The sequence below is a fragment of the Oncorhynchus mykiss genome, chromosome 28 (genome assembly GCF_057628025.1).
Source record: "Oncorhynchus mykiss isolate SJ-2025 chromosome 28, ASM5762802v1, whole genome shotgun sequence".
Taxonomy (NCBI): Eukaryota; Metazoa; Chordata; class Actinopteri; order Salmoniformes; family Salmonidae; genus Oncorhynchus; species Oncorhynchus mykiss.
The window spans coordinates 43,554,804-43,579,163 of record NC_143049.1 but is presented as its reverse complement, the minus strand read 5'-3'; the positions used below and the strand labels follow the sequence as shown (position 1 = coordinate 43,579,163).

Below are 24,360 nucleotides of genomic sequence, written 5' to 3'. Positions count from 1 at the left end.
GCGCCCATAATTAAGATGCTGGAGGGGAAGGAAACCACTCAGGGAGTTCACCATGAGGTCAATGGTGACATTAAACCAGTGTAATGGCTGTGATAGGAGGAAACTTAGGATGGATCAACAATCACAATACTAACCTGAATGATAGAGTGAAAAGAAGGAAGCCTGTACTGAACAGAAAATAAGGCAACAAGGCACTAAAGTAATTTGGCAAAAGAAAATGGCAAAGCATTTAACTTTTTGTCCTGAATACAAAGTGTTATGTTTGGGGAAAATCCAATACAACACATTACTGAGTACCACTCTTCACATTTTCAATCATAGTGGTGGCTGCATCATGTTATGGGTATGCTTGTCATCGTTAAGGACTGGGGAGGTTTTCAGGATAAAATTAAATGGAATGGAGCGTAGCACAAGCAAAATCCTAGAGGACAACCTGGTTCAGTCTGCGTTCCACCTGACACTAGGAGATGAATTCACCTTTCAGCAGAACAATAACCTAAAACACAAGGCCAAATCTACACTGGAGTTGCTTAAAAGAATAATGGGTAAATGTTGCAGAATCCAGGTGTGGAAAGCTCTTAGAGACCCAGAAAGACTCACAGCTGTAATAGCTGCCAAGGGTGATTCTAACATGTGTTCACTCAGAGGTGGGAATACTTATGTAAATTAGATATGTCTGTATTTCATTTTCAATAAATGTGTAAACATTTCTAAAAACAAGTTTGTACTTTGTCATTATGGGGTATTGTGTGTTGACTTGTGAGAGAAAAAATACTATTTAATCCATTTTGAATTCAGGCTGTAACAACAGAATGAGGAATAAATCAATTGACAGCTTTGGATAGAAAACACTCTGACGTTTCCAAAACTGCAAAGATATTGTCTGTGAGTGCAACAGAACTGATGTTACAGGCGAAACCCAGATACAAATCCAATCAGGAAGTGCCGCATTTTTTGAAACCGCCTCATGCCAATGACTCCTTATATGGCTTTGAATGAGCTACGAATGAGCTTACGTTTTCTACGTATTCCCCAAGGTGACTACAGCATTGTGACGTCTTTTTACGCACTTATGTTGAAGAATAGCCGTAAGGGACCACATTTAGCAAGTGGTCACATGATGTCTCCCGCAGGAAATCTTGCGTAAAGTACTGAGGTAGACATTTTTCCAATCGCTTCTTATGAGAAACCAATTGTCTCGACGGATATATTATCAAATAGATATGTTAAAAACACCTTGTGGATAGATTCTAAACAACGTTTGCCATGTTTCTGTCGATATTATGGAGCTAATTTGGAAAAAAGTTTGGCGTTGTAGTGACTGCATTTTCCGGTCGATTTCTCAGCCAAACCTGACGAAAAAACGGGTGCTATTTCGCCTACAAAAATAATATTTTTGGAAAAAAGGAACATTTGCTATCTAACTGGGAGTCTCCTGAGTGAAAACATCCGAAGTTCTTCAAAGGTAAATTATTTAATTTGGTTGCTTTTCTTATTTTCGTGAAAATGTTGCCTGATGCCAGCAGAGCCTAGTGTTGGATTCTGTGTTTTACATTATAGCCATTACCATATATATGATTGAATATTATCTGCTGTTGGCTTGTGTGGATGTATGTATGTGTTATGCAACATAGCTGACTTGAAACATTGTTAACAGTTTCAGGGCCATGGGCCTTTCTCATGATGGAAAAATACAGAGAAGCATGAAGACAGGAACTGTTCAATGAGTTGGGGGGGGCACATTCAGAACGGGGTGTTGCAGAACAAGCGGTCTTTTGTTAGATAACAGGAGCCAGGTGCGAGATAACGGTATCGAGCATGAGCGCATGGATGTTCTTCACAGCAACAGTTACATCTATCAACAGAAGCGCCAAGAGGCTGAGCAAGTAGAGCTCTAGGGGCGCTATTTCATTTTTGGATAAAAAACGTTCCCGTTTTAAGCGCGATATTTTGTCACGAAAAGATGCTCGACTATGCATATTCTTGACAGTTTTGGAAAGAAAACACTCTGAAGTTTCAGAATCTGCAAAGATTTTGTCTGTAAGTGCCCCAGAACTCATTCTACAGGCGAAACCAAGATGATGCATCACCCAGGAATTAGCAGAATTTCTGAAGCTCTGTTTTCCATTCTCTCCTTATATGGCTGTGATTGCGCAAGGAATGAGCCTACACTTTCTGTCTTCGCCCAAGGTCTTAGCAGCATTGTGACGTATTTGTAGGCATATCATTGGAAGATTGGCCATAAGAGACTACATTTTCCAGAGGTCCGCCCGGTGTCCTTTGTCTAAATTTGTGCGTAATCTTCAGGTGCGGTCATTTTCTCCTGGGATTCAGGAGAGAAAGCATGTGTCCAAGAACGATGTATCAATGAAGAGATATGTGAAAAACACCTTGAGGATTGATTCTAAACAACGTTTGCCATGTTTTCAGTCGATATTATGGAGTTAATTTGGAAAAAAGTTTGCGTTTTGAGGACTGAATTTATGGATTTTTTTTGGTAGCCAAATGTGATGTATAAAACGGAGCTATTTCTAATACACAAGGAATCTTTTTGGAAAAACTGAGCATCTGCTATCTAACTGAGAGTATCCTCATTGAAAACATCAGAAGTTCTTCAAAGGTAAATTATTTTATTTGAAGGCTTTTATGTTTTTGTTAATGTTGCGTGCTGGATGCTAACGCTAATGCTAACGCTAAATGCTAACGCGAAATGCTAACTCTAGCTAGCTACTTTTACACAAATGATTGTTTTCCTATGGTTGAGAAGCATATTTTGAAAATCTGAGATGACAGTGTTGTTTACAAAAGGCTAAGCTTGAGAGATGGCATATTTATTTCATTTCATTTGCGATTTTCATAAATAGTTAACGTTGTGTTATGCTAATGAGCTTGCTGATAGATTTACACAATCCTGGATACAGGGGTTTTTTCATAGCTAAACGTGACGCAGAAAACGGAGCGATTTGTCCTAAACAAATAATCTTTCAGGAAAAACTGAACATTTGCTATCTGAGAGTCTCCTCATTGAAAACATCTGAAGTTCTTCAAAGGTAAATTATTTTTTTGAATGCTTTTCTGTTTTTTTGTGTAAATGTTGCCAGCTGAATGCTAATGCTAAATGCTACGTTAGCCATCAATACTGTTACACAAATGCTTGTTTTGCAATGGTTGAGAAGCATATTTTGAAAATCTGAGATGACAGTGTTGTTAACAAAAGGCTAAGCTTGAGAGCTAGCATATTTATTTCATTTCATTTGCGATTTTCATGAATAGTTAACGTTGCGTTATGGTAATGAGCTTGAGTCTGTATTCATGAACCCGGATCCGGGATGGGGAGATCAGAAAGGTTAAACCACGCCCAGCCTCTACTGTGATAGGCCAACAGACGGGTTGGAACTGTCTATCACAGTATAAAGAATACTGTTTACATACATCTTGTCAGTTCTCTGTTCTGCCCTGCGTGGTATTACAGTGAGCCCGTATATACGAAAGTTGCACTTGCCATTTATTACTTAGCTAATAAAAAATACATAGTATAAAATCAGTGACTCATTGTTATATTTATCCTGATACCAGATTCGAATTTACGCAACCCTAACACTAGCCATAGCATTATGCCATGATAAACATACACAATGACAGTGTGATTAACAAAACGCTAAGCTGTGTCTCAATATATTTCATTTGTGATTTTCATGAATAGGAGAATTTTCTAGGAAGATTTATGTCCGCTGCGTTATGCTAATTCGTTTGAGGCTACGTTACGCTCCCGCATGCGGGATGGCTAGTATCAAGAAAAAGGTCCTTTCAAACCGATTTCTCCCAGAAAGGAAGCTCGTATTTCAGAGTTTCTAGAAGGTTATGAATGCAGCAATAGAACAGCAGTTTGACACCACTAGTTTAGAAGTGATATAAAAAACGTTTTATTTTTCTCTGTTTGATAATCTTCTTTTACTCATTTTATACTCACCCGAAAGAGCGATCAAGATCAACTGTGAGCCCGATGTAATGGCTTCCTAATTGCTCTTTATTGATCTGAAAAAAGAGCAATTAGCATTAGGGACAAGCTGTCTTGGAGTCCACATGGGCCAGCGTCCGTTTCAACACCTTGTAGAGTCCAAGCCCTGACCAACTGAGGGCAAAAGGAGGTGCAACTCCATATTAGAAAGGTGTTCTTAATGTTTTGTTGATTCAGTGTATTTCAGTGGTGGAAAAATTACCCAATTGTGATAATTGAGTAAAAGTAAAGATACCTTAATATAAAATGAAAGTCACCCAGTAAAATACTACTTAAGTAAAAGTCTAAAAGTATCTTTTTAAAAACACTTAAGTATCAAAAGTAAATGTCAAAATCCTTATATTAAGCAAATCTTTTTTATATACGGATAGCAGGGGGCACACTCCAACACATAATTTACAAATGAAGCCTTTGTGTTCCGTGAGGCCGTGAGTCTGCCAGATGAGAGGCAGAGGATTTGGACCATTGGACTGTCCTGCTAAGCATTCAAAACATTACTTTTGGGTGTCAGGGAAAATGTATGGAGGTAAAAGTACATCATTTCTTTTAGGAATGTAGTGAAGGAAAAGTAAAAGTTGTCAAAAAATATAAATGTAAAGAACAGATACCCCAAAAACGACTTAAGTAGTACTTTAAAGTATTTTTACCTAAGCACTATACACCACTTGTGTATATAGCTCTGCCAATGTGTTTGAAGGCAGGACTATAGCGAAACTATAGGTGTTTACCTCTTTCCACAGAAATGTATTTTCTGTTAGTCCGTTGATAACAACAAGGTCCCCATGCCTCTGCTGACAGTAGTGTCTGGCATTCTCCATGGCCAGCACTTCAGTATTAAAGTAATATTGAGAGCCTCCATACTCCAGCCAGCCATCCTCTGTCACATTATACTCTAGACAGGGTTAGAAAATACTCATATAAGTTATGTGCAATTAAGTCCCCTCTAGAGACCAAGCAGATTAGTCCTCTCTAGAGACCAAGCAGATTAATCCTCTCTAGAGACCAAGCAGATAAGGGGACATATTTGCTTGGTGTAGTCTCCAGAGAGGGGATTTATTTGCTTGGTGTAGTCTCTAGAGAAGGGACTTATTTGCTTGGTGTAGTCTCTAGAGAAGGGACTAACCTGCTAATGTCATCTCTAGAGGGGACTTGTCTGCTCGGTCTCTAGAGGGGACTTGTCTGCTCGGTCTCTAGAGGGGACTTGTCCGCTCGGTCTCTAGAGGGGACTTGTCCGCTCGGTCTCTAGAGGGGACTTGTCCGCTCGGTCTCTTGAGGGGACTTGTCCGCTCGGTCTCTAGTGGGGACTTGTCCGCTCGGTCTCTAGTGGGGACTTGTCCGCTCGGTCTCTAGTGGGGACTTGTCCGCTCGGTCTCTAGTGGGGACTTGTCCGCTCGGTCTCTAGAGGGGACTTGTCCGCTCGGACTCTAGAGGGGACTTGTCCGCTCGGTCTCTAGTGGGGACTTGTCCGCTCGGTCTCTAGTGGGGACTTGTCCGCTCGGTCTCTAGAGGGGACTTGTCCGCTCGGACTCTAGAGGGGACTTGTCCACTCGGTCTCTAGAGGGGACTTGTCCACTCGGTCTCTAGAGGGGACTTGTCCGCTCGGTCTCTATAGGGGACTTGTCCGCTAGGTCTCTAGAGGGGACTTGTCTGCTCGGTCTCTTGAGGGGACTTGTCCGCTAGGTCTCTCGACTTGTCAGAGTTCTTTTGGACTGCGTTCCAAAGTTCACACTAGCATTCTGCAATGCGTCCTCAAAATATTTATACTTTTAATGTGGTGAGCTCATTCATTTATTCATTAAATTAAGAGTGATCGACAACTCATCGACACTTGCCAATATTTTCCAGGGAGTCCTGGGAGCTATGGGATGCGTACTGTCAAGGGGACTTACCAGGGATGGTGTTGTTGGGAGGAGGTAGTGGGGTCACTCCTGTAATGCCACAGAGAAAAGAGGAGGATAATGTAGAAGACAGGAGGAGAGAGAAGACTGTGTTAGCTCACCAAGCTAAAGCCTTCTGGTCCCAGTAAGGTTACTATTCATGCACGTGAGGTCGACTAAAATACTTCCATCCCACAGACAGAGGCGATACATCCTGAATGTCTTCCTTTTCTAGTGTTGCACTTTTGACCACAACCACAACCACCTAGTGGCCGCAGGGAAACAAATCAGTTTTACCTAATTTCTACCAGCATGTTACATGTGCAACCAGAGAAGAAAAAAAACACTAGACCACCTTTACTCCACCCACAGAGACACATACAAAGATTTCCCTCGCTCTCCATTTGGCAAATCTGACCATAACTATCCACCTGATTCCTGTTTACAAGCAATAACTTAAGCAGGAAGTACCAGTGACTCGCTCAATTTGGAAGTGTTCAGATGACGCAGATGCTAAGCTACAGTACTGTTTTACTAGCAGAGACTGGAATATGTTCAGGGATTCTTCCGATGGCATTGAGTACACCACATCAGTCAATGGCTTCATCAATAATTAATAATTTGAAAATTTCAATAAGCATTTTTCTACTGCTGGCCATGCTTTCCACCTGGCTACTCCTACCCCTGTCAACAGCACTGCACCCCCAACAGCAACTCGCCCAAGCCTTCCCCATTTCTCCTTCTCCCAAATCCATTCAGCTGATGTTCTGAAAGAGTAAAATAAAAATAAAAAAAAATAAAAAAATAAGTGCATCGACGACGTCGTCCCCACAGTACATTCATACCTCAACCAGAAGCTATGGATTACTGGCAACATCTGCACTGAGCTAAAGGGTAGAGCTGCCGCTTTCAAGTAGCGGGACTCTTTCCCGGAAACTTGTAAGAAATACCGCTATGCCCTTCAATGAACCATCAAACAGGCAAAGCATCAATACAGGACAAAGATTGAATTCCACTACACCGGCTCCGATGCTCGTCAGATGTGGCAGGGCTTGCAAACTATTACAGACTACAAAGGGAATCACAGCCGCGAGCTGCCCAGTGAGCCTACCAGACGAGCTAACTGACTTCTATGCGTGCTTTGAGGCAAGCAACACTGAAGCATGCATGAGAGCACCAGCTGTTCTGGACGGCTGTGTGATCATGCTCTCCGTAGCCGATGTGAGAACGACCTTTAAATAGGTCGACATTCACAAGGCCGCAGGGCCAGACGGATTACCAGGATGGAACATGAAACATGAAACATGTTTCAAGCAGATTACCATAGAGCCTGTGCCCAAGAACACCAAGGTAACCTGCCTAAATGACGACCGACCCGCAGCACTCACATCTATAGCCATGAAGTGCTTTGAAAGGCTGGTCATGGCTCACAACACCATTATCCCAGAAACACTAGACCCACTCCAATTTGCATACCGCCCCAACAGATCCACAGATGACGCAATCTCTATTGCACTCCACACTGCCCTTTCCCACGTGGACAAAAGGAACACCTACGTGAAAATGCTATTCATTGACTACAGCTCAGCGTTCAACACCATAGTGTCCTCAAAGCTCATCACTAAGCTAAGGACCCTGGGACTAAACACCCCCCTCTGCAACTGTTTCCTGGACTTCCTGATGGGCCGCCCCCAGGTGGAAATGGTAAGTAACAACACATCTGCCACGCTGATCCTCAACACAGGGGCCTCTGAGGGGTGCGGGCTCAGTCCCCTCCTGTACTCCCTGTTCACCCGCGACTGCGTGGTCAAGCATGACTCCAACACCATCATTAAGTTTGCTGATGACACAACAGTGGTAGACCTGATCCCCGACAACGATGAGACAGCCTAAAGGGAGGAGGTCAGAGACCTGACCGTGTGGTGCAAAGAGAACAACCTCTCCCTCAACGTGATCAAGACAAAGCAGATGATCATGGACTACAGGAAAAGGAGGGCCAAGCACGCCCCAATTCTCATCGACAGGACTGTAGTGGAGCAGGTTGAGAGCTTCAAGTTCCTTGGTGTCCACATCACCAACAAACTATCATGGTCCAAACACACCAAGACAGTCATGAAGAGAGCACGACAACTGCTATTCCCCTCAGTAGGCTGAAAAGGTGTCTCATGGATCCTCAGATCCTCAGAAAGTTCTACAGATGCACCACTAAGAGCATCCTGACTGGTTGCATCAACGCCTGGTATGGCAACTGAGATGCAGTGCCTTAGACCGCTGCGCCACTCGGTAGCCCCATATAGCCTCGCTACTGTTATTTTATTGATGCTCTTTAATTATTTGTTATTTTTAGATTTTCTTTTTTTCTTCTTTTTCAATTAAATGTTTTCTTTATTCATTTTGAGAGACTCCATACATTACATTAGTTATTGTAGCCATACATTACATTACATTACCTTTAGGGATCTCACACAGCCAGTTATTGTAGTCCTCACAGTTTACATCGTTCCAGGATCCCTCTTCATCCCAGTAAGAGTTCCTCATCTCAGCACAGGACTCCACGCCGTTGTAGTTGTTGGGTTCCCCCTCCATCCAGTGTTGGAAGGACAGCTGAGGACAAACACATTTGTAAGAGAAACTTTCCCATGAGGTAGTAGTAGTAGTAATATTACTATTGCTAGCAGTATTACTATTAGTAGTAGTACTACTATTAGTAGTAGTAGAAGTATTACTATTAGTAGTAGTAATATTACTATTGCTAGCAGTATTACTATTAGTAGTAGTACTACTATTAGTAGTAGTAGTAGTATTACTATTAGTAGTAGTAGTAGTATTACTATTACTAGCAGTATTACTATTAGTTGTAGTATTACTATTAGTAGCAGCAGTGGTAGTAGTAGTATTCGTATTAGTAGCAGTATTACTATTAGTAGCAGTAGTAGTAGTATTACTTTTAGTAGCAGTAGTATTAGTATTCATTATAAATAGAAGTAGTAGTAGTACTAGTAGTATTACTATTATAAGTAGTAGTAGTAGTAGCATTACTATTAGTAGTAGAAGTAGTAGTATTACTATTAGTTGCAGTAGTAGTAGTATTACTAGTATTAGCAGTAGTGGAAGTATTACTATTAGTAGTAGTAGAAGTATTACTATTAGTAGCAGTAGTAGTACTATTACTAGTAGTAGTAGTAGTATTACTATTAGTCACAGTAGTAGTAGTATTAATAGTAGTGGTAGTAGTATTACTACTAGTATTATAATTAGTAGTAGAATGACTTAGTAGTAAAGGTAGAAGTATTACCATTAGTAGAAGTAATAGTATTACTAGTAGTAGTAGTAGTACTATTAGTATTATAATTAGTAGTTGTACTAGTATTAGTAGTAGTAGTAGTATTACTATTAGTATTATAGATTGTAGTAGAATTACTATTAGTAGTAGTAGTAGCAGTATTACTATTATTAGTAGTGGTAGTATTACTAGTAGTAGTAGTAGTATTAGTATTACTATTATTACTATTAGTATTACTATTAGTAGTACTATATATCATTAGTAGTAGTACTAGTATTAGTAGTAATATTACTATTGGTAGTAGTAGTAGTAGTATTTATGTTAGTAGTAGTAGTAGTAGTATTACTATTATTATTATTATGTTAGAAGTAGTAGTAGTAATAGTAGTATTACTAACATTATTACTATTAGTAGTAGTAGTAGTAATATTACTATTAGTAGCAGTAGTTGTAGTAGTATTACTACTAGTATTATAATTACTAGTAGTAGTAGTATTACTAGTATTACTATTAGTATTACTATTCGTAGTATTGTATATCATTAGTAGTAGTACTAGTATTAGTAGTAGTATTACTATTGGTAGTAGTAGTAGTAGTATTTATGTTAGTAGTAGTAGTATTACTATTATTATTATTATTTTAGAAGAAGTAGTAGTAGTAGTATCACTATTAGTAGCAGTAGTAGTAGTAGTATTACTAGTAGTAGTAGTAGTTGTAGTATTACTATTAGTATTATAATTAGTAGTAGTAGTAGTATTATTATGTGAACATAACTCACTGGCGACCCATCAGTCCAGGCGTAGCCAGTGTTGGGATCCTGAGCACTCAGACCGATCCAGGAAGTCCCACCATGGCTAATGTATACAAAACAATACTATATTATCACCATGGTTACGGTATCCAGAACAATACTACATTATCACATATTATCGAGCAAACAGCTGGAGGCAGGGCTTTCTCCTATAGAGCTCCATTTTTATGGAATGGTCTGCCTACCCATGTGAGAGACGCAGACTCGGTCTCAACCTTTAAGTCTTTATTGAAGACTCATCTCTTCAGTGGGTCATATAATTGAGTGTAGTCTGGGCCAGGAGTATGAAGGTGAACGGAAAGGCTCTGGAGCAACGAACCACCCTTGCTGTCTCTGCCTGGCCGGTTCCCATCTTTCCACTGGGATTCTCTGCCTAACCCTATTACAGGGGCTGAGTCACTGGCTTACTAGGGCTCTTTCATGCCGTCCCTAGGAGGGGTGCGTCACTTGAGTGGGTTGAGTCACTGATGTGATCTTCCTGTGTGGGTTGGCACCCCCCCCTTGGGTTGTGCAGTGGCGGAGATCTTTGTGGGCTATACTCGGCCTTGTCTCAGGATGGTAAGTTGGTGGTTGAAGTATCCCTCTAGTGGTGTGGGGGCTGTGCTTTGGCAAAGTGGGTGGGGTTATATCCTTCCTGTTTGGCCATGTCCGGGGGTATCAACGGATGGGGCCACAGTGTCTCCTGACCCCTCCTGTCTCAGCCTCCAGTATTTATACTGCAGTAGTTTGTGTCGGGGGGCTAGGGTCAGTTTGTTATATCTGGAGTACTTCTCCTGTCTTATCTGGTGTCCTGTGTGAATTTAAGTATGCTCTCTCTAATTCTCTCTTTCTTTCTCTCTCTCGGAGGACCTGAGCCCTAGGACCATGGCATGATGACTCTTTGCTGTCCCCAGTCCACCTGGCCGTGCTGCTGCTCCAGTTTCAACTGTTCTGCCTGTAGCTATGGAATCCTGACCTGTTCACCGAACGTGCTACCTGTCCCAGACCTATTATTTGACCATGCTGCTCATTTATGAACATTTCAGAATCTTGGCCATGTTCTGTTATAATCTCCACCCAACACAGCCAGAAGAGGACTGGCCACCCCTCATAGCCTGGTTCCTCTCTAGGTTTCTTCCTAGGTTTTGGCCTTTCTAGGGAGTTTTTCCTAGCCAACGTGCTTCAACACCTGCATCGCTTGCTGTTTGGGGTTGTAGGCTGGGTTTCTGTTCAGCACTTAGAGATATCAGCTGATGTAAGAAGGGCTATATAAATACATTTGATTTGGCTACAGTATCCTAAACAAAACTATATTATCACCATGGTTATGATATCCAAAACAATACTATATTATCACGATGGTTACGGGATCCAAAACAATACTATTTGATCACCATGGTTACGGTATCCAGAACAATACTATATTATCACCATGGCTACGGTATCCAAAACATTACTATATTATTATTATTACCTTTTCTACGGGATCCAAAACAATACTATTTGATCACCATGGCTACGGTATCCAAAACGTTACTAAATTATCACCATGGCTACAGTATCCAAAACATTACTAAATTATCACCATGGCTACAGTATCCAAAACATTACTATATTATCACCATGGCTACGGTATCCAAAACGTTACTAAATTATCACCATGGCTACAGTATCCAAAACATTACTATATTATCACCATGGCAGGGAATACAACTTCTGTCAGTGTGAGTTAGCAGTATTACATTATTGGTATGTCGGGGGTCCCACCTAGTGGACAAGGTTTGAGAAACCTGGAAGAAGGTGGAAATAGAACTGTCACATACTGCATCAAACATGTTATTAAACCTTTACAGGCAACAAACATGTTATTAAACCTGTATAGGAAACAAACATGTTATTAAACCTGTATAGGAAACAAACATGTTATTAAACCTGTATAGGAAACAAACATGTTATTAAACCTGTATAGGCAACAAACATGTTATTTAACCTGTATAGGCAACAAACATGTTATTAAACCTGTATAGGCAACAAACATGTTATTAAACCTGTATAGGCAACAAACATGTTATTAAACCTGTATAGGAAACAAACATGTTATTAAACCTGTATAGGCAACAAACATGTTATTAAACCTGTATAGGAAACAAACATGTTATTAAACCTGTATAGGCAACAAACATGTTATTAATCCATTACAGGCAACAAACATGTTATTAAACCTGTATATGTTGACTCTTTGGATCCTAGAATAAGACCTGTCGAAGATTATTGGGGGCTGGAGCCGTTGCTAACCGATAAAGGTGTGAGTTGGAATATCTGAGTGAGGTTGAAGAACTTACACATGATGCATAGACTGGAGGTCCGTAGAACTGTGGATGCTGAGTAGGTCTCCTCCAATCACCCTGCAGAAGTCCCGAGCCTCAAACCAGGTCTTCTCATCTTCGCGAGGCCCTGTAAAGAACTGGACCAGACAGACAACCTATTCAGTGCAGACCAGAGCGCTATGGGTAGTGCACTACTTTAGACCAGAGCCCTATGGGTAGTGCACTACTATTGACTAGAGCCCTATGGGTAGTGCACTACTATTGACTAGAGCCCTATGGGTAGTGCACTACTATTGACTAGAGCCCCATGGACACTACACAGGGAAGAGACTGTCATTTAATACACAGACTGTCTCTGGATCATGATCTGTTACCGTTAGGAAGAGATCCTTATATTACAGACTGTCTCTGGATCATGATCTGTTACCGTTAGGAAGAGATCCTTATATCACAGACTGTCTCTGGATCATGATCTGTTACCGTTAGGAAGAGATCCTTATATTACAGACTGTCTCTGGATCATGATCTGTTACCATTAGGAAGAGATCCTTATATCACAGACTGTCTCTGGATCATGATCTGTTACCGTTAGGAAGAGATCCTGAAGTAACGACAAACCAGGTCATTGTCCTAAATGACCTATAACCTCTGTAGATCAGGTGGTAGGACATGGTGCTTGCAAGACCAGGATAGTGGGTTTGATTCCCGAGACCACCCATACTGTAACATGCATGCATGCATGACTGGATAAAAGCGTCTCCTAAATGTCCGATATTATTAATATGTTGCTATATTGTAGAACCTGGCTGTATAGATTACAAATGAGGAGGAACCACATTCAAACATCTTCTGGATAGGTGTCCCTTCCACGGGACGGTTGAGCTAACGTAGGCTAATGCGATTAGCATGAGGTTGTTAGTAACAAGAACATTTCCCAGGACATAGACATATCTGATATTGGCAGAAAGCTTAAATTCTTGTTAATCTAACTGCACTGTCCAATTTACAGGAGCTATTACAGTGAAAGAATACCATGCTATTGTTGTTTGAGGAGAGTGCACAATTTTGAACAAGAAAAGTTATTAATAAACAAATTAGGCACATTAGGGCAGTCTTGAATTTTGAACAGAAATGCAATGGTTCATTGGATCAGTCTAACACTTTGCAATACACTGATGCCATCTAGTGGCTAAAATCTAAATTGTACCTGGGCTGGAATAATAAATTATGGTCATTTCAAAGATGATGGTACAAAACAAATACAAAAGAACGGTTGGTTTTTCTATTATCTTCTACCAGATCTATTGTGTCATATTATATTACATTCCTTTCACATTTCATTCTAAGTTATGTCTACCTTGAAGCAGTAGTTCCGAGACCCCACAGGAAACCAGCCCTCATGGCACCTGGGAGGGACAGGCGTGATTGGTTCTGGTGTTGGCCCCGCTCCTTCTGCCAGGTGTTTACAGATATACTTCTCCTGATTGGTGCAGCTCAGCACATCCCATAATCCAGCTAGAGGCCCTGTTGTCATGGCCACACAACCCTGTCGACTGCCTGAGGTCAAAGTTGACGTAAAGAGAGAACACAAATACAGAGCAACATTCAGGTTCACAGCTAAGAGCACCTATTACCATGTTCAATGAGATTCAGTTATATAGTAGAACTGTAGTGAGACTCCTACTACAGAACTGTAGTGAGACTCCTACTATAGAACTGTAGTGAGACTCCTGCTATAGAACTGTAGTATGAGACTCCTACTATAGAACTGTAGTGAGACTCCTACTATAGAACTGTAGTCAGACTTCTACTATAGAACTGTAGTGAGACTCCTACTATAGAACAGTAGTGAGACTCCTACTATAGAACTGTAGTGAGACTCCTACTATAGAACTGTAGTGAGACTCCTACTATAGAACAGTAGTGAGACTCCTACTATAGAACTGTAGTGAGACTCCTACTATAGAACTGTAGTGAGACTCCTACTATAGAACTGTAGTGAGACTCCTACTATAGAACTGTAGTGAGACTCCTACTATAGAACTGTAGTGAGACTATTACTATAGAACTGTAGTCAGACTTCTACTATAGAACTGTAGTGAGACTCCTACTATAGAACTGTAGTGAGACTCCTACTATAGAACTGTAGTCAGACTTCTACTATAGAACTGTAGTGAGACTCCTGCTATAGAACTGTAGTGAGACTCCTACTATAGAACTGTAGTCAGACTCCTACTATAGAACTATATTCAGACTACTACTATAGAACTGTAGTGAGACTCCTGGCATCTGTCACTACAATATATAGTATTATTATATATCTCATAGGTTGTCCTATACCTGGCATCTGTCACTACAATATATAGTATTATTATACATCTCTGAGGTTGTCCTATACCTGGCATCTGTCACTACAATATATAGTATTATTATATATCTCTGAGGTTGTCCTATACCTAGCATCTGTCACTACAATATATAGTATTATTATATATCTCTGAGGTTGTCCTATACCTGGTATCTGTCACTACAATATATAGTATTATTATACATCTCTGAGGTTGTCCTATACCTGGCATCTGTCACTACAATATATAGTATTATTATATATCTCATAGGTTGTCCTATACCTGGCATCTGTCACTACAATATATAGTATTATTATATATCTCTGAGGTTGTCCTATACCTGGCATCTGTCACTACAATATATAGTATTATTATATATCTCTGAGGTTGTCCTATACCTAGCATCTGTCACTACAATATATAGTATTATTATACATCTCTGAGGTTGTCCTATACCTGGCATCTGTCACTACAATATATAGTATTATTATACATCTCTGAGGTTGTCCTATACCTGGTATCTGTCACTACAATATATAGTATTATTATATATCTCCATCATTGTCCTTTACCTAGCATCTGTCACTACAATATATAGTATTATTATATATCTCTGAGGTTGTCCTTTACCTGGCATCTGTGCGTTCCAGTGGGTGTACCTGACCCTGTTGCTGTTCGTCCAGCTGAAGAAGTCGATGTGGTTCTGGTTGGAGAGTCCGATCCAGAAGTGTTGCTCTGGCCTGGACCCAACCAGGCTGATCAGGAAAGCATTATCCAACCTGGGCACATTATTATGAAAACATTAGAATTATAACATTATCCACCCTTGACACAGTATTAATTAAAACATTATCATTATAACACTATACACCCTGGACACATTATTATGCGGCATTATCATTATAACATTATCCACCCTGGACACATTATTGTGAGGCATTATCATTATAGCATTATCCACACTGGGCACATTAGTAGGAAAACATTATCATTATAACATTATCCGCCCTGGACACATTATTATGAGACATTATCATTCTGACATTATCCACCCTGGATACATTATTGTGAGATATTATCATTCTGACATTATCCAACCTGGGCACATTATTATGAAAACATTATTATTGTAACATTATACACCCTGGACACATTTTTATGAAAACATCATCATTATAGCATTATCCACCCTGGTCACATTATTATGAGACATTATCATTCTGACATTATCCACCCTGGACACATTATTATGAAAACATTATTATTATAACATTATACACCCGGAACACATTCTTTTTTAAAGTCATTATCGTGTGAGCATTATCATGGAACATTGTCCTGGATTGTTATCATGGCACATTATCATTTGGCATTATCCACCCTGGACACATTATTTTGAGACATTATCATTGTAGCATTATCCACCCTGTACACATTATTTTGAGACTTTACCATTGTATCATTATCATGGAACATTTTCATGGCACATGATTATAGATCATTATCATGGATCATTATCCACCCTGGACACATTATCATTATAACAATATTGAAACATTATGGTTAAAGGTATATTTTACTCAAAAACTCTATTTTAGCATTTGGTCCTTTAGTCCACTGTTAATACAATGCCCTAAAATGGTGTCAGCAGCCGAGGGATCAAGATGGAGCACTTTCAGTATAGTGCAAAAACTGTGATGACATAACAGTGGACCAAATAAGATATACATTATAATGGAACTCATTATCATTAGACAATGTATTATCTAGCCAAATTCATCTAGCCCAAATTTTTGATATAGAGAAGTATATCCGGGTTTCGTTCTTACCTGCTAGAAACATCTGCCAGATATGACTGTGAGCTCTTGCATGTCTCTTTGGCCTCATCAAAGGTCTTGATCTCTGGTCCCACAAAGTAGCAGAAGGAGCCGTGCCTGGTCCAATGCTTCAGAGAGACAAACAGGTTCAGAAACAGCTGTTAGGCTGTTGAGCTGGTCTTGGTGTAAGGCTGGTCATGTATCACATCAACACCATTATACCAGAAATCCTAGACCGACTCCAATTTGCATACCGACCCAACAGATCCACAGATGATGCAATCTCTATTGCACTCCACACTGCCCTTTCCCACCTGGACAAAAGGAACACTTATGTGAGAATGTTGTTTATTGACTACAGCTCAGCGTTCAACAAAAAGGCTCATCAAAGCTCATCACTAAGCTAAGGACCCTGGGACTAAACACCTCCCTCTGCAACTGGATCCTGGATTTCCTGACGGGACACCCCCAGGTGGTAAGGGTAGGTAACAACGCATCTGCCACGCTGATCCTCAACACGGGGGCCCCTCAGCGGTGTATGCTCAGTCCCCTCCTGTCCTCCCTGTTCACCCATGACTGCACGGCCAGGCACGACTCCAACATCCTCATTAAGTTTGCCGACGACACAACAGCGGTAGGCCTGATCACCGACAACGATGAGACAGCCTATAGGGAGGAGGTCAGAGACCTGGCCGGGTGGTGCCAGAATAACAACCTATTCCTCAATGTGATCAAGACAAAGGAGATGATCGTGGACTACAGGAAAAAGAGGAGCGAGCACGCCCTCATTCTCATCGACGGGGCTGTAGTGGAGCAGGTTGAGAGCTTCAAGTTCCTTGGTGTCCACATCACCAACAAACTCTCATGGTCCAAGACAATCGTGAAGCGGGCACGACAATGCTTTTGTCATGACATTGGCCTGGGGGGTAGGTTTATGACAGTCATAAATACCTCTTCCCCCCTTTTTCCTCTCTCTACCCTACTGAGGTTACATACAAAAAACCCTTGGTTAACATAGAGATTCTGGGAACATCAGAATGTGGGGGGAAATGAACTATATTCTGGTAATCCGATCAATTGAACATATGCAGTGGTACTTCATGAATATGATGTCAGTTCGGTTGTCATCTGAGACATTCTCATTTATGATAAGATGACAAACTCTACAGTGGAATGTCTACACATCACAGTTATCGGATTCACATGGAATTGTTGTTCAATTTAAATGTTTGAATATGAAATTATTCGTGATGGGATGAAATGTGGGAAATTTGGGTTTTCATAAGATTAGGGCTCTGCTCAATCAGTGGCCCACCCCTGTGAAGGGACATATGGGCTATAAAACTTTTCAAACACGCCCTCCTCTCCCTTCTTATATAAAGCCTTGACGACAATATAACCTCCTGTTCCGAGGATGTGAGGACGACGGTCCGATGTCAGAATGGTTCAGATAATAACTACAGAACGAAGCCAACATCAGCGTGAGCTTCGGTTGCGAATTGTATGAACTTTGAACTCTTATTCACTACAAAAGTGATACCTCCTAGCCGTTGAGTTAGCAACAGCAGATGCAAATGAGGGTTAGGAAGGAACAGACAGAGTATCCCGTCTATCACACAACGACGTTACTACAACGTATCCAATTGACCACCAGAGACATTCTTCAAAGGACAGAGGATTCGGTTTGGCAACACGGCCTTCCATCTACCACCAACTTACCGAAGCGCAGCTCAGAGTAAATATTCCTTTTCCAAATGGGTGGTCATTTAGAATGCATAAGATACTGTATTTACGATAGCACAGCTTCGCCCTTTGGTCCTCAGTCTTCCCGCTCTTTCACTCAAACCCAGCCCCTTTTATTTTGTGTAACAAGTTGTCATATCAGTTCCACCCGCTAGGGACTTTTTCCTTTAGGACGTCATTTGTAATCAAGTTATGATTAATTGTGTGTATGTGTAAGCCTGTGTGATTAGTTAGGTATTTAGTAAATAAATAATTAAACCCAATTTTGTATTGCTGATTCAACTTGTTAGCCAGGGTTCGTGACGATAACTAAGAATTTACAACTTTCAGATGAGACTGAATTAAGATGATGATTAATATTGACTGCTATTGATGTAAAACAATATTACTAGGTCTTTCAGAGTTTATTCGGAAGATAACAGCTCTATAAATATTATTTTGTGGTGCCCCGACTCTCTAGTTAATTACATTTACATGATTAGCTTAATCAGTTAATATTAATTACGGATAAATAATTTTATAGAATAGCATGTCATATCACTTAATCCGGCACAGCCAAAGACAAGACACTATTCCCCCTCAGGAGACTGAGAAGATTTGGCATGGTTTTCCTCAATAAGTTCTACAGAAGCACCATCAGCAGCACTGCCTGGTATGGCAACTGCTCGGCCTCCGACCGCAAGGCATTACAGAGGGTAGGGCGTACGGCCCCGCCATCCAGGAACTCTATACCAGGCGGTGCCCTACCCTTACCCGGTGCTACCCGGACTATTTGCATTGACCTACCCCCCCCTGTTTTCCCCCATTTTGACGCTGCTGCTTCCCTCTGCTTATTATCTATGCATAGTCCCTTTACCTCTACCGGCTGCACATATTCCCTCAATTACCTCGACTAACCTGTACCCACACACATTGACTCTGTATCGGCACCCTCTGTATATAGCCTCATTATTAACCTTTGCCTCCGCACCTTGACTCTGTACCGGCACCCCTGTATATAGCCTCATTATTAACCTTTGCCTCCGCACCTTGACTCTGTACCGGCACCCTCTGTATATAGCCTCATTATTAACCTTTGCCTCCGCACCTTGACTCTGTACCGGCACCCCTGTATATAGCCTCATTATTAACCTTTGCCTCCGCACCTTGACTCTGTACCGGCACCCCTGTATATAGCCTCCTTACTGTTATTTTATTGTTGCTCATTGTTTATTTGTTATTTTTTCATTTTCTTTTTTCTTTTTTTATTTGTATTTATTTATTTATTATTTACTTCAGTTTATTTAGTAAATATTTAACACTTATTTTTTCTTAAAACTGCATTGTTGGTTAAGCATTTTATTGTCTACACCTGTTGTATTCGGCGCACGTGACAAATAACACTTGATTTGATTAGATTTTTGATGTAAATGTTGATTATCTATCTGCTCAGGGACTACAGTTGACAACTAGCTAGCTGACTAAATCTTGCACATTTAGAGAATGTGTTTTTTTTCTACTTTATTCAGACAGTTGGAAACAGAGGTGGAGAAGTGGGAGTGACATCAGGAAGGCTTGAATAGAGGCTTGAACCTCACTCTCCGGTGGGGAGAGCCATATATGTGGCTGTTCCTGAGAACATCAGCGCTATAGAGCATGAGCTCTGCTCTCCCTGGCTGATCTCTGCTCTATAGCGCTGACCTCTGCTCTCCCTGGCTGACCTCTGCTCTATAGCGCTGACCTTTGCTCTCCCTGGCTGACCTCTGCTCTATAGCGCTGACCTCTGCTCTCCCTGGCTGACCTCTGCTCTCCCTGGCTGACCTCTGCTCTCCCTGGCTGACCTCTGCTCTATAGCGCTGATCTCTGCTCTCCCTGGCTGACCTCTGCTCTCCCTGGCTGACCTCTGCTCTATAGCGCTGACCTCTGCTCTATAGCGCTGACCTCTGCTCTATAGCGCTGACCTCTGCTCTCCCTGGCTGACCTCTGCTCTCCCTGGCTGACCTCTGCTCTCCCTGGCTGACCTCTGCTCTATAGCGCTGACCTCTGCTCTATAGCGCTGACCTCTGCTCTCCCTGGCTGACCTCTGCTCTATAGCGCTGACCTCTGCTCTCCCTGGCTGACCTCTGCTCTATAGCGCTGACCTCTGCTCTCCCTGGCTGACCTCTGCTCTCCCTGGCTGACCTCTGCTCTCCCTGGCTGACCTCTGCTCTATAGCGCTGACCTCTGCTCTATAGCGCTGACCTCTGCTCTATAGCGCTGACCTCTGCTCTCCCTGGCTGACCTCTGCTCTCCCTGGTTGACCTCAGCTCTATAGCGCTGACATCAGCTCTATAGCGCTGACCTCTGCTCTCCCTGGCTGACCTCTGCTCTATAGCGCTGACCTCTGCTCTATAGCGCTGACCTCTGCTCTCACAGGCTGACCTCTGCTCTCACGCGCTGACCTCTGCTCTCACGCGCTGACCTCTGCTCTATAGCGCTGACCTCTGCTCTATAGCGCTGACCTCTGCTCTCCCTGGCTGACCTCTGCTCTCCCTGGCTGACCTCTGATCTCCCTGGCTGACCTCTGCTCTCCCTGGCTGACCTCTGCTCTCCCTGGCTGACCTCTGCTCTCCCTGGCTGACCTCTGCTCTCCCTGGCTGACCTCTGCTCCCCCTGGCTGTCCACTCACCGATTTGCAGCCTGGGTTAGTGTCCACCGGGTCCCCTGAGGGTTGGGAGGTAGATTTCTTCATACAGATGAAGCCACGCTGGTTGTCACACACCTGAGTAGCCCACCTGCCCTGCTGTAAGACAGACACAGTCACACAGAACATCGTCAACGAGGGAGAGGGTTGGTGTGGTTGTAAATGGGTGTTAGGGTTAGGGGGTGTTAGGGTTAGGGGGTGTTAGGGTTAGGGGGTGTGGAGGGGTATGATGGTACCATACCTCTCCTCTGACCAGGACACAGTTGCCCTCCATTGGCATGGCTTCCTCCCACCTGGTGAAGGTGACAGGGGATTGGTCACCCCACTCAAACAGTAGTGGCGTCTTGACATCGTTCATCCCGATCCACAGCTCGTCAGCGGCCGCTGGGACAGAGGAAAGGAGGAGAGGAGGAGAGGAGGGGAGGGGAGGAGGAGAGGAGGGAAAGGGGAGAGTTGGAGTTAGCCTTTTCACTGACTGTCTAACGTGTGAGCGTATCTGTGTTTCACTGACCATATCCCAGCTGTGACATCACAAAGCTGTGCTGCTCAATGTTGTGGATGCTGGCCAGGTCGCCTCCGTCCTTCCGACATTCCGTCTGAGCCTCTGTCCAGGTCTTCTTGGTACGCTGGAGGAGGTAGCACCTGGCAGCGTAGGGAATCCACGGACTGGAGCAGTAACCTGTCACTTCTGTGGATCACAAACAAAGGGAAACACATTGTAGAATACAAGAAATACACCGCCCATAATAAACAATATAATACAAAAATGAACTGGACTAGACTGGACTGGACTAGACTGGACTGAAATTATCTGGACTAGACTGGACTGAAATGAACTGGACTAGACTGGACTGGACTAGACTGGACTAGACTAGAGTAGATTGGACTAGACTGGACTGGACTAGAATGGACTGAAATGGACTGGAGTAGACTGGACTGAAATTATCTGGACTAGATTGGACTGAAATGAACTGGACTAGACTGGACGAGACTGGACTGAAATGAACTGGACTAGACTGGACTGGACTGGACTAGACTAGACTAGACTGGACTGAAATGGACTTTACTGGACTAGACTGGACTGGACTAGACTGGACTAGACTGGACTGAAATTATCTGGCCGAGACTGGACTGAAATGAACTGGACCGGACTGGACTAGACTGGACTGAAATGGACTGGACTGGACTAGACTGGAGTAGACTGGACTAGACTGGACTGGACTAGACTAGACTAGACTAGACTGGACTAGACTGGACTGGACTAGAATGGACTGAAATGGACTGGAGTAGACTGGACTGAAATTATCTGGACTAGATTGGACTGAAATGAACTGGACTAGACTGGACGAGACTGGACTGAAATGAACTGGACTAGACTGGACTGGACTGGACTAGACTAGACTAGACTGGACTGAAATGGACTAGACTGGACTAGACTGGACTAGACTGGACTGAAATTATCTGGCCGAGACTGGACTGAAATGAACTGGACTGGACTAGACTGGACTGAAATGGACTGGACTAGACTGGACTAGACTGGAGTAGACTGGACTAGACTGGACTGGACTAGACTAGACTGGACTGGACTGGACTGGACTGAAATGGACTGGACTAGCCTGGACTGGACTAGACTGGACTGGACTAGACTGGAGTAGACTGGAGTAGACTGGACTGGACTAGGCTGGACTGAAATGGACTGGACTAGCCTGGACTGGACTGACATGGACTGGACTAGACTAGACTGGACTGAAATGGACTGGAGTAGACTGGACTAGACTGGACTGGACTAGACTGGAGTAGACTGGACTAGACTGGACTGGACTAGACTGGAGTAGACTGGACTAGACTGGACTAAAATGATCTGGACTGGACTAGACTGGAGTAGACTGGACTGGACTAGACTGGCCTGGACTGGACTGGACTGAAATTATCTGGACTAGACTGGAGTAGACTGGACTAGACTGAAATTATCTGGACTAGACTAGACTGGACTAGACTGGACTGGACGAGACTGGACTGAAATGAACTGGACTAGATTGGACTGGACTGAAATTATCTGGACTAGACTGAACTGAAATGAACCAAAATGGACTGAGCGTAATTAAAACAAACTGTACAAGATTGAAATGGACTAGACTAGACTGGACTGAAATGAACTGGACTAGACTGAACAAACTGTTCAAGATTCAATTGGACTGGACTAGACTGAAATGAACTGGACTAGACTGGACTAAACAAACTGTTCAAGATTGAAATGGACTAGACTAGACTGGACTAAAATGAACTGGACTAGACTGAACAAACTGTTCAAGATTGAAATGGACTGGATTAAATTGAGCAGAGTAGAACAGAGTGTTGGATCTGGGTGAACGGGGCTTTTAGGGAGGTCTTTCTGACAGATCTACCTGGGTGAACAGGGGTTATAGGGAGGTCTTTCTGACAGACCTACCTGGGTGAACGGGGGGTGTAGTTGGGTCTTTCTGACAGACCTACCTGGGGGAACGGGGGATGTAGTTGGGTCTTTCTGACAGACCTACCTGGGGGAACGGGGGATGTAGGTGGGTCATTCTGACAGACCTACCTGGGGGAACAGGGGATGCAGGTGGGTCATTCTGACAGACCTACCTGGGGGAACGGGGGATGCAGGTGGGTCTTTCTGACAGACGTAGCCATGTTTCTTGGAGCACAGGGAGCTCTGCCAGTAGGACTGCTGACTTGGGTCGACTAGTCCACAGATATGACCAGGATCAGTGAGAGGATGACCTACACACAAACAACAACAACGACTATATCACTACAACTGAAGACTAACAACTATATCACTAGATCTGAAGACTAACAACTATATCACTAGATCTGAAGACTAACAACTATATCACTAGATCTGAAGACTAACAACTATATCACTAGATCTGAAGACTAACAACTATATCACTAGATCTGAAGACTAACAACTATATCACTAGATCTGAAGACTAACAACTATATCACTAGATCTGAAGACTAACAACTATATCACTAGATCTGAAGACTAACAAATATATCACTAGATCTGAAGACTAACAACTATATCACTAGATCTGAAGACTAACAACTATATCACTAGATCTGAAGACTAACAACTTTATCACTAGATCTGAAGACTAACAGTCTAACTGACCCTGGTCCTTTTCCCCTATATAGTGTAACTAACTGACCCTGGTCCTTTTCCACTATATAGTATAACTGACCCTGGTCCTTTTCCCCTCTATAGTGTGACTGACCCTGGTCCTTTTCCCCTCTATAGTGTAACTGACCCTGGTCTTTTTCCCCTCTATAGTGTTACTGACCCTGGTTCTTTTCCCCTCTATAGTGTTACTGACCCTGGTCCTTTTCCCCTCTATAGTGTAACTGACCCTGGTCCTTTTCCCCTCTATAGTGTAACTGACCCTGGTCCTTTTCCTCTATATAGTGTAACTAACTGACCCTGGTTCTTTTCCCCTCTATAGTGTAACTA

General features: G+C 42.5%; 1 protein-coding gene across 1 annotated transcript in view; it reads right to left on the bottom strand.

The window, feature by feature from the left end:
* LOC110508265 (macrophage mannose receptor 1) overlaps positions 1–24,360 on the bottom strand; it is an 81,194-nt gene that overhangs the window by 32,724 nt on the left and 24,110 nt on the right. Inside the window, exons 6-18 of the mRNA XM_090226043.1 lie at positions 23,490–23,627; positions 21,376–21,552; positions 21,106–21,248; positions 20,850–20,963; positions 16,472–16,587; positions 15,273–15,421; positions 13,652–13,851; positions 12,310–12,431; positions 9,956–10,031; positions 8,346–8,499; positions 5,908–5,946; positions 4,747–4,910; positions 3,971–4,035 (exon numbers count right to left, since the gene is read on the bottom strand). Of these exons, the coding sequence (XP_090082169.1) occupies positions 3,971–4,035; positions 4,747–4,910; positions 5,908–5,946; positions 8,346–8,499; positions 9,956–10,031; positions 12,310–12,431; positions 13,652–13,851; positions 15,273–15,421; positions 16,472–16,587; positions 20,850–20,963; positions 21,106–21,248; positions 21,376–21,552; positions 23,490–23,627 (1,657 nt within the window). The remainder of the gene's footprint in view (positions 1–3,970; positions 4,036–4,746; positions 4,911–5,907; positions 5,947–8,345; positions 8,500–9,955; positions 10,032–12,309; positions 12,432–13,651; positions 13,852–15,272; positions 15,422–16,471; positions 16,588–20,849; positions 20,964–21,105; positions 21,249–21,375; positions 21,553–23,489; positions 23,628–24,360) is intronic.